General features: G+C 43.9%; 1 protein-coding gene across 2 annotated transcripts in view; it reads right to left on the bottom strand.

The window, feature by feature from the left end:
* UBE2F (ubiquitin conjugating enzyme E2 F (putative)) overlaps positions 1 to 7,245 on the bottom strand; it is a 59,308-nt gene extending 52,063 nt beyond the window's left edge. For both annotated transcript variants that reach the window (XM_059475870.1, XM_059475869.1), the window contains exons 1-2: positions 7,131 to 7,245; positions 4,220 to 4,352 (exon numbers count right to left, since the gene is read on the bottom strand). In XM_059475870.1, the coding sequence (XP_059331853.1) occupies positions 4,220 to 4,337 (118 nt within the window). In that variant the 5' untranslated portion in view covers positions 4,338 to 4,352; positions 7,131 to 7,245. The remainder of the gene's footprint in view (positions 1 to 4,219; positions 4,353 to 7,130) is intronic.
* Between the last annotated feature and the right edge of the window lie 4,229 nt (positions 7,246 to 11,474).

Consider the following 11,474-nt stretch of genomic DNA (forward strand, 5'->3'; position numbering starts at 1 on the left):
CTGAACAAAGCTGTGCTTTACTAGACCCTCTCTACAGCTGGAAAAGAATTTCCAAATGACTCAGAATTAATAAAACTTTAGTGACAGAGAGATTTCTATTCATAATACATCCATAAAACAACCCAAGTGTCCTGAGACACGACTGATACCTCAATCTGTGACAATGCTGGATATGAGCAGTCAAAGGAACAACTTGAAGAAAAACCAACATAGGGCACCAGTATTTTAAGAGCAGCTTCTCCCCAAAAACGGAAGTGGAACAAAGTAGAACAAAGCCTGTTTAACATGCATCCATCAATAAATTCAAGGTCAGTGCCTGACACATTATTTCAAACACCAACTGAGATGTTTCTTCACACCCATAGCACAAATAGCTATCATACCTAATTTAGCACTTATTGTTCCTATTTTCAGTTGATTTGTGCCAAGTCTTTAAAAGTTTTAAGCATCACCTACACTTGTCAGTGGCTGGGTTGTGGTCATCACCTCAACCAAAACAGAACTGATCTACTGATCAGGCAGAGGACAGACACAACTGAGGGCTGCAGGGCTGTCAGTGTGACAACACATCCTTAGAGATCTGTACTGGACTCTCCATCAGCACAAACAAGGCTGTCTGCAATTTATCTCCAGAGAAAAAAACAGGCACTGTCTGTGTCTGGCCAACAGCCTTAGCAAAGCTGGCAGACATCTGTCTGTCTGCAGGATTTATTAGATGATCCCCATTTACTGGGGAGCAGGGACAGGACAGTGGTGCCTCACCACTGGCACAACACTCCGGGCCTTTCCCATCTCCTCCTCCTCCCTTGCTGAAGGCCAGGATTTCTCTTCTTTTAGGCAGGAGAGTATCTTCTGATTTGTGACCTGATGGAGCCTTTCCCCTGTTCTGCCACTGTCATCTGTTTGTAACTCCAGCCAAAATGGGCACAAGTGACAAGTCCTACTTACTGCTGGCTTTGGGATGCAGTGCAGCTCTGACAGCTCCACAGACAAGCACTGGTGCTGCTCCAGCTGCAGCATCATCCCTGCTGTGTGCACACCTGCAGCAGGCTCTGCACTCCTGCCATCTCTACATGACCTAGAAACACCTTCAGCATCGCAAGTGCACTCCTCTCAGTCTCTGCAGCTCAAAGTGCTGAAGCAAATTCCAGAAACTTTTGTAAACAAATGGTTGACATTTAGCTTGAGCAGCTTAAAAGAGAACATCCCCAAAAAGCCTTTCCCATTACTGTCCCCTGTCACTTCCAGCAGTGACACTGGAATGATCTGCTTCTCCTGCCAGTCCCATTTCAGCCAGAAATCACCCTCAGCACACTGACAGCTCTTCTGGGAGAGCACCATGATTGTGGTGCTGCATCCCCAATCCCAATCTCTGCTCTGCAATCCCAGCAATTCCTACCAGGCCCTGGCCTTTGCACAAGAGCTGTGGTGAATGAAGCACTCCTGAACTGCACCAGGAACTCTGCTGCCTGGACAAGGTGGGAGATGGGAGCAGGAATCATCAGTCATTCCCTGAAGGCTTTTTTAACATTCCTTAGCTGAATTACAGCCTGAAAGAAATGCTATCATTCCCACTTGAATTTCAGAAAATTCCAGTAATCCCAAAAAGGTATTTACAAGATTATTTCATTGATTCTGGGGGGGAATTTTTAATATGTATTCCCATGTATACATACATTTCCATACATGTGTGGGTTATCTTTGCACATTTGTGTGCATATCTATATCTATATCTATTTGTCTATGTGCGTGCATTGACCTGAACACACTATAAAACTGTATATATCTTATTATCTTGAATCTACTCTATGTTTATAGCTCACTAATAATTAATATGACACTCAAGTGCTTTTATGATTAAGTTCTGTTAATTCTTTTAGATATAACTGATGAGTCCAAGCCTGAGACTCCTCCCTGAGGAGTTCAGAAGGGAAGGGATTTCACTCTGAACCTCCTGACTCAACCAAGAGTTTCCTTTACCTTCTCCCCTTTCCTTTTTTCATTCCAGCCTCTGCATGTATCACTCTAAACTGACTCTAATTTGATTTTCCTTTACCTGCATTACCTATGCAGTAAGCAGGATGCCTACCAACCTTTGTTGTGCCTTTGCAGATTTCTGTTAGAGCACATTTTCACCAATCCCTTTAATGGTGACTCTCTAAGTGACCTACAGCACTCATTTCCATGCACAATAACCTCAGGATCCAGCACTCAATACTTGTTTAGATCCATGTGAGCACTGACCTGCTTTTAACATTTGTCAGACTGGGACTCATTCAATACTCAGTTTGAACTCAGTTAGTTTAAATACTTAGTTTTACTTAGTTTTTTTTTTTAATACTCACTTTTATTTAAATAGCTGGCTTGCTATCACAGCCACAGCAAATAAAATTACAATGTCAATACAAATTTTCTACAGATTACATTCTTTTCCTCCTCTGCACACTTGGGCATGGTTTTGAAAAACATGATTACTCTAAGGACAGAGTAAATCTAAAACTTCTTTGCCCCCTCACATAAAGAATATTTATTTCACACTGCTATCTCCCCCTCAAGTCTATACCTGTAGGTTAGGGAAAATCTCAGATTATACATATTTAGTAATTTGGCTTTGTGCTTGGCCTGGTTAAAGAGCTTATTTCTGCTGCCTGAATCATTCCCCCTCAGAACTGAAATGAGGATTTCCAAATTGGAAGTGTAAGAGTGATACAATCATGATTTAAAGCATGTAAAACTTCCCTGTCCTTAAACAATACAGGGAGAAAATTGTGGATGCAACATTCCCACAATCCAGCTGAGGAACTCCCAGTGCACTGAGGCAGCAGTGACACCTTGCTCCAGATCTCTGACAGAATTTACCCTAATTTAGAAAAAAAACATATGCAGGGCTAGTTAGGTAATATCAGCCAGGCAATGACAGCCAGGTCAGCCTCAAATCATCCTGGAACAGGAACAGGAAATGTGGATTTCCTCTGACTGGCAGGAATCCCAACAGTGGCAGCTTAAACATGAACAAAATAGTATTTGCTACTGGAGATTTTCAGCAGAAACTTCAGGTAAACAACACATTCCTTTGCCACTAACATTCAGCTATCACCAGAGAGACTGAACCTGACTTTAAATCCACAATAACTGCAAGCTGTCAGCACCTATAGATTTTTACATATAATATTATCTATGCTACAAAAAAAAATTAAGTGCAGGAAAGAGCTGTCCCTGATTTAACAATAAAATAGTTTCATTATTGTCTCATTAAATACTCCATTTACCCACAACTGCCAAGCAGCAGGTCTGGGGCTTCTTTTCCACCAGCTAGTAAAAACCTACAGTACCCTTCCTCAAGCACAGCACACTGCAGCACAATCACTGCTTTATTATTCACAACTTCACACTCAACTTATAGTGACTCCAGGCCTAGAAAAACCTCACACTGCACTGCTTTTTAAAATCTTTTTAAAGTGTGCTGCCTCTCACCTGTGCCATTAAAACCCCCAAAACACTGTTGTGACTTTCAGGATGTTTTTTTCCTGTGACAGGCAGTTATGGTTTGCTCAAAAACCACCTTCATACTAAGGCAAATATACCTCTGTTGACAATCTCCTCCTCTACATTCAGTGCCACTTATGTGACAATTTTTTATCATGTTTTAATTGATGATGGACTAATTTCCAAGAGAGTAAGGGGAACTAATTTCCAACAGAGTAAGGGGGACATTTGTTTTGATTTTCATTATTCAATAAAAATAAGTGTCCTATTGCCATCACAATGGGTCCCCAGCTAGGTAATAATTGCCATAGACCCCATGTATTTCAGAAGGCTAATAATAATTTTCTTTATTAAGAAACCCATTGCTTTTTCATACCCTAGTTGACTACAGGTGGACTGGACCTAACTGGTCCTTCAATTAAACCACCATCACCATTGGCTAATTAAGAAACCACCCTTTGGTAAGCACATCTCCATAACACATTCCACATGTTCACAATACCAGGTGCAGCAAGTTAAGGTAACAAATGTTTATAATACTTTTCTTTGAGCTTCTCACAGCCTTTCCCACAACCATACCATGGAAAGTTGTCCCTTTGTGACCAGAGAGCTGCTGCAATATCAAACAGATAATTTCAGAAATACCTGTGGGAACTTACAGGCAATATGATGCCGTTTCTGGCAGCACAGCCAGAAGCAGCAAAGCCCAGCACATCTCCCTGAGCTCCCTCACCTTTAACGAGCAGCTTGTCCCGCACAGACACCCTGCGAGTGGAGTCGGACGCTGCGCTGGGCGCTCGGGGGCCTCTGACGCCGTCATCCCGCTTCAGCTTGCTTGCCAGAGTTAGCATCACTGCTGCTGCCACCTGCAACACAGGGCAGGGACAGGGACAGTCACCTGGGGCAGGGGGAAACACCTCAGGGCTGCTGGAATGCCCCAAGTTTGGCTTTTGTATTTTCCAGATCCTCTGCGGCTTTAGTGCGTAACTCAGAGTTGCGTATTAAATGTTATCAAGCTCTCTTCACAGGGCAGGCAGACAGAACAATCCTTCTGCAGCTTGTCCAAGTGAGAGTGAAAGATTTTAAAATCACAAAATTCAGGGAGCTAGAAAGAAAGTCAGGCTTAGCAGGCCCTGGTAAATGTTAGGCCTTGTGTTCACTAGATCCTGTGAAATTGCACCTGTGTAATCAGTATATGATAAGCGATATGATTGTTAGATGCGATGAACGTTTAGTAATTAGATGCAATTATTGTTTAGTCATAAGAAGAATCATGAGAAAGGGGTTTGAGGGGGATTATGAGAAAGCCATGCTTGGATGAAATCAATGTATTCAACAGAACAAAGTAATTTTGATAATTAATATTTAAGTTATACAACGATAGAAAATAAAACATCATGATGGGGGTTCATCCCAAACCCACGCTGGAGTCAGATTGGGGTTTGTCCACCCCAGACACCCAGAACTCTCCAATTAAAGCACCTGCATTAATCATTCCCTGATTATGTGTTCCTGAGAAATAACAAGGACAAATGTTACAAGCTCCAGGCCCAAAAAGTATAAACAATGTGGGCTGAAGAGAGAAAAACAAGGAGGGTGGGACTTCACAGCCTAAAGCTGTAATTGGACAGTTAACTCCAATATACAAATGGACCAGAACTTATAAAACTTACTAATAAAACTACACACTTGTAATCTTAGTGTTATTAATTAATTTTGGAAACTTTGTCTACTGTCTTAGGTCAAATATAGTATTTCTGGGGTCTGTGCCCTTCAGCACAGAAAGTTTAAAATTCTCAGTATTTAGGATTCCAACATGAGACCCCGTCACCAGTTGTCCATTTTGTGCCCATTTTGGATTCACCTGGGCTGGGCTCTTGTGCTGCCCAAGGTGGATCCATGGAGGAAATCCTTTTAATAAATCCCTGCTTCATTCTTTAACTCTGCCCAGCCTGTGTTCCAGGTCAGAGCTGAATAAGGAGGGAAGGACCATCACAACAGGTGAATAAAGGTGGGGATGTCCTCAGCACCTGAGGAATGAGCTTGTTTGGGCTGGGAGCACTGAGGGAGGTGCCAAGAGCAAATTCAGTTTTCTGGAGAGAGGTCAGGCTTACATCAGTGTTTACACCCCCATCTCACGGCCTGACACTGCTCCTGCTGAAAAACAGCTGTGAAAATCCCCCCACTCTCCTGCACACCTCTCAGGGCAACACTCACAGCTGCCTCCTGGCTGGCCAAAAGGGGAAAAAAACAAAAAGGAGAAAGGGGAGGGATTCCTGGAACAACTCTCTGACTAGGAAGTGAGCTTTGAGACAGCTCCCAGGGCACAGGAAAGGGATTGAGGCTGCAAACTGCACGTCTCACAGGGCAAAAACCTGACACACAGAGACCAAACAAGTGAAATGAAGAGTTGCTTCTGCTGTGCCAGCCATCCACTCTAGAAAATAACCACACTGCTGAATTAATTACAGTGAAAGGTGCTCAGAATGCCAAAGCCATGAAGCCAAAACATCCGATCTGTCACGGCTTCATTTGTTTTGCTGCTACTCCCAGTTGAAGGCAATTCCTCCTTTTTGAATATTTTGGCTAAAACCAACATAATGCTGACAAAACCCAAACCCTTCAGGCCCCCCAACAGCTAAAATGGGGGGTACAGCTACCGCTTATTCTTTAAATCATATTAATTAATTCAACCAAATAAAAGGGGGGCAAATGCAAAAAGCCAGGGTATAATCTTTAGGTGGAAGTTGAGAAAAGCTTAACAGAAAAGCGAGCAACAAAGCTTAAAAAAAAAAATATATATATATTTCACAGCAGTCCCTAACAGCAGGAAGCTCTGGTGAGATCTACAAGAAGGTCAAGCTCCCTGACGCTGACAAGTGATGTGTGTGTCAGCTCCGAGATTTATGTTCAAAAACAAAAGTACAGTGCGGGGTGAATGTAAAATCCAGCTGGCTCGACCGAAACAAACTGCAGGTTTTACCCCGGAGGAAGAAAGAATAAGCAGAACAAAACAGTGCCTTTTTCCCCGGAGAAGGAAGAAACAACAGCTGCTTAAAAAAAAAAAAAAAAAAAAAGTTAAAAATTTAAGAAAAAAAAGAGGGGAGTAGGGGTCTGAAATGTAATGAACGCAGCCACAAATTAAAACAAAAGAGAAAAAAAAAAAAAAAAAAAAACACTGAAAAAAATGCCTGTAAGCTGCAGACCAGCTGTTCCCTCAGAAATACCCCCATCTTTTAGGCGCTGATTTCAAAGAAATTCAACTTCGATGAACATTAAATGCCTAAATACCTTTACAACTTGTCCCGAACAAGGAGGAAACCTAAGAGGAGCATGACCAATGTGGAAAAGAAATAATTCACTTCGGCTGCGCCCCAAATTTTAGTGAAACCCAGCAAGAAAGCACTCTGAAACCGCAGGTAAGGCTTTGCAGAGGAGGAAGGGAGAGGTGCTGTGTTGATTTCTGAGTAAGGGAATAAAAGTCCGGGGAATTCTGCAGCTCCCCGGAGCCGGGGCAAGGCACGGGGCTGTGGGGCCGGGGGACCCCGCCGGGAGCGAGGCCTGGCGGGCCGGCAGATACGGGGACAGCGGGAGCGGCCAGGCCCGAGCCGGGGACTGAGTGAAGGGGGACAGCCCTCACGTACCTGAGCGAGGCGTCAGGGCCCGGCAGCCGCGGCCAACACCATCCCCGGCGCCGGCCCGGGGCAGCGGCGGTGGCGGCAGCGGCGGCTCCTCCTTCCTCCTCTTCCTCCTCCTCCCTCAGCCGAGATCTCGCGAGAGCGCAGGCGGGGCAGGGCAGTGCCCCCGCCGCGATCTCGCGAGAGTCTGGCAGGGCGGCGGGGAGGCCGTTATCCGCCGGGAGGGCGGCGCCATGTTGGCGCTGCCCCGAGGGAGCGCCCCAGTATGGTGGCGCTGCCCCGAGGGAGCGCCCCAGTATGGTGGCGCTGCCCCGAGGGAGCGCCCCAGTATGGTGGCGCTGCCCCGAGGGAGCGCCCCAGTATGGTGGCGCTGCCCCGAGGGAGCGCCCCAGTATGGTGGCGCTGCCCCGAGGCGCCCCTCAGCGGCAGCCGCAGTGCCTGAGGGGGAGCTGGTGTCGTTGGAATTAGCTGTCCCCAGGCCGCATTTTATCACTTTTTGTAAAGGAAATTACAGAATCTTTAAGGTTAGGAAAGATCTCTGAGATCACCGAGTCCAACCTTTGACTGATCTTCACCATCACTGAGTGCCCCGTCCTTGAACACCTCCTGGTTCCTCGTTTGAGGAACAAGTCATTCCTTAAACACCCCCAGGGATGGTGATCCCACCACCTTCCTGGCGAGCAATTTCCAATAAATTCCATTTTTTCCTGTCCCCTCACACTGCTGTGGAAAGGGAGGTGATTCAGCTGTGATATAAATTAATGTTGAGTCTATGGCAAATAGGAACACACCAAGAGGGAGAAAAAGCAGTGATTGTGTGGAAAAACGGCAATCACTTGGTTTTAAAATTTTTTAAAGTTTAATCGTAATAAAAGGGTTACAAAAATAGTTATACAATTAGAGTGATAATAATTTGAACAATTTTAATTAGGACAATATGAGACAATAGAAACAAAGAGTTACGGACGTCCGGGTACCTTTTTCTGGGCAAAATAAGCCCAAAAAAGGACCCACGTTAACAGAGGATTAACCCTTAAAAACAATAACCTGTTGCATATTCATACACCTCAGACAGGATGCATAAATTCCATTCAGACACAGCATTCTGTCTGGTCAGTGTCAACTTCTTCCTCTGAATCCTGACAGCATCTTCATGGCTGAGCAAGGCAGGCAGGAGTTTATTTCTTCTGATAATGGAGCAATAAATTCTCTTTCTCTGAAAGATTCAGGTGTCCTGTGGCTGCTATCTCAGTGTGAGTCCTTTCTTTTAGAAAAAAGTATCCTACATAGCATAGTTTCTATTTTAACATGTTATAACCTACAACTATATTTACCACACTACTTAAGAGAATTAATACAGCATAACTTTCTAATACAACACATATAATATTCACTTGAATATTTGCAAAAAACCAATCATAAAATATGCATTTTTCACAGATTTTCAGGGGGACTTCAGGAGCACAGCTTAGCCAGGCTGCAGTGTTTGCCTTGGTTAAGGCAAATCTACTATTAATTAAATCTACCATTAATTAAATTAAATTAATCTACTAATCTACACAAATTAATCTACTATTTCTACATTCCAGCAGCAGATGAGTGGAGGACAAGAGAATCAGATGGAGTAGTCAATCAAAATGTCAATAAGATCAATATGCAACAGTCAATCACGACTCACTATTTAAATTTTTTATAAAAGTTTATTAAGGGATAAAACGGATAAAATCCAGTGCTGGGGGGGTGCTTGGCTATTTGCCAAAATAAAAAAATAAACAAAAACTTCAACCATGTTCTCTATAAACTGTTACATTACAGGGGATACATGCATATTCATAAGAGTTTATACATATTCCAACATTCCTTTGAGTTTAGATGTTCTTTTGCTTGGTTTTAACCTTTGACTTGTGCTCATGCTATCTTGTAGATTAAACTAATATATTTTATTTCTTCTTGTGGTTCCATTCTGTTGTATTTTCACTCCCTGATAATGAGGGTTAATAAATTCTTTTACTTGGTGCTCTGGTTTCTGTTTCTGTTATCTTGTCTTTCAGATAAGATAGTCCCTAATGTGGGAAATCACTTAATTATTTTACACCATTTTCTGAGCTAGTTACATGTAAAAGCATTTTAACATTTCACAGTCTATTATGCTACAGTCTAAGATAGTGTATATTACACTACTATTTATAAAAGCTATACATGAATGACAGATTATACTACATCAGCAGCAGTAATTACAAATTGTACTATATCAGGATTTTTGTGATCAATAATAACTTGCAAAAGCTAATACATAAATGCAAAAGCCAATAACTTTATTTGTTATTTCTAACATCAATCAAATAGAAATATAAATCATATAGAAGCACAAGTCCATGTGATGGAATCAGTGTAAAAAACTATCATTAAGAGTGTATTTAGTAATGGAGAGTGAATACTTGGGTGTTATACTAGACTGCACAAAAACATGAGAAAGTTCTGTTAAAGCTGTAAAACAGGTGCATAAACTTAAGTTCTTCCACTAAATAAGGGAACCAAAACTTAGCCATGAAAGCAGCACCCAGCTCAGAAGGCAGAGCTGGAAACATGGGAATTTTGGCAGACAGCTACTGAAATAAATACTTGCTGCAACCTAAACATTCACTGCAGCGGTACCACTGCCTGTTCCCCAAGAACAAACTGGCACTGAGCTTGCTGAAATCTGGTTAAACCAGCACAGGCCTGCTGCTTAGAGCCCTTTCTTCCTTCTTAGGCTTTTCCCTCCAGATCCATGTATTGTTTGGATAACTCAGCTTTGGATGTCCTAGAAACATCCTCCTCTCATGGATGCTGGCTGTAGGTAGGGAGTCCCAGAGAGGGATTTCTCAAAAGCCTTCAGAAGCAAAGGGTAAAATTGGGAGCAGGGCCAGGAGGTTGTGGCCACATTTCTCTTCCAAGGATATTTTCTGGGAATCAAAGCAAGGAACCTCAGAGAAAGAAAAAATTCTTATCTCATTTGCTGCACCTGTGTTGTACCAAAGTGGAATGCATTGTGGAAGGCTGTTTACCTGAATGCAATTGGCGACTGGATTCTGGTGTGAGTGTTTTGATTCACTGGCCAATTGAATCCATGTGTGTGTGTCGGGACTGCCAGCTGACAGCCACGAGATTCTGGGCAGCTGAGTTGAGTGCTTGGCAGATTTATAGGGTAATATAATATAGAATAATATAGTACAATATAATAAAGGAATTAGCTTTCTGATAAGATGGAGTCCTCATCGTCATTTCTCCCCTCGTGGCATCTGCCTGCTGGGAGCCCAGGCTCACAGAGCAGAGGTTCCCGCAGCCCGGCTTTGGGGAGAACGAGCCGAACCCCGCATTCCATAGGAAATTCCAGCCGCGCCCCCGGGGCTCTCCCCGCCCTTGGGAGGTGCTGCCCCAAGGGCTTTTCCCTCCGGACGGGTTTTCATTGCCCCGGGCGCTGCTCCTGGCATTAGGCGGCAGCACACGGGGCGCGGCCGAGTGACAGAATCCGTGAAAGCTCTCCAGAAAACCCAACATCCCACGCAGGTTTTTTTCCTCTCCCCGCCCCCCAAAATAAACGCAACGAGGTTCCTTTCGGGCAATGTCCTTGCAAGGATGTGCAGGCGATACCTGTGCTGTGGTATTGCAGAAAAGCATACTAAAAACACGTGGTGGCAGCTTATCTGCTTATGGTAATTTAGTTAACTATTTTTTTTTCATATTAAATAGCACATAAGAAAATAACTCATACAAGCAAGTATGCAGAATATACTCTTTAATAAATAGCAGGTAAAAAATTAGATCTCCTTAAAAACATTTTAAGAACCAGAAAAACAAAGGTACCTTATAAATACGCATATTCACGTTCTTTCAGGAAGGGCATTATCCCGACCCGAGCCAATAATTTAAAAGACCATAAAAAAAATAAAGAAAAAAAATTGTTTCCTCAGCTCGCATGAGGGAGAAGAAGGGTTAAATAGGTGAAATAGGTTAAATAGGAAGTAACAGCGCAGTGCAGTCGTTTTTTCCCGGTTCTGCGGGCGTCCCTGAGAGGCGATGCTGCGGGCTGGGTCCGAGGGCGCTTGAGCCCTTCAGCACCTGAGCATTTCATCACTTCAGCACTTGTCCTGCAGGGCAGCGCAGCGCAGGTTGTCCAGCACCTGCAGGACGTGCAGGATGGTGGTGGCCCTGAGGCACTCGGTGCTCTCCTGCGGGGCGAGATGGGCTGGGTCAGCTCTGCAGAGGCGCCTTTTGACGCCCCAAAAGCCCGCAGAACCCCGGCGGCCTGACTTACCGCTCGCATGGCGTTCTGCAGCTTGTGCAGCCAGTGCCGCAGCCTGCCCGAGG

This window comes from Ammospiza nelsoni, chromosome 7 (genome assembly GCF_027579445.1).
Source record: "Ammospiza nelsoni isolate bAmmNel1 chromosome 7, bAmmNel1.pri, whole genome shotgun sequence".
NCBI classification, from domain to species: domain Eukaryota; kingdom Metazoa; phylum Chordata; class Aves; order Passeriformes; family Passerellidae; genus Ammospiza; species Ammospiza nelsoni.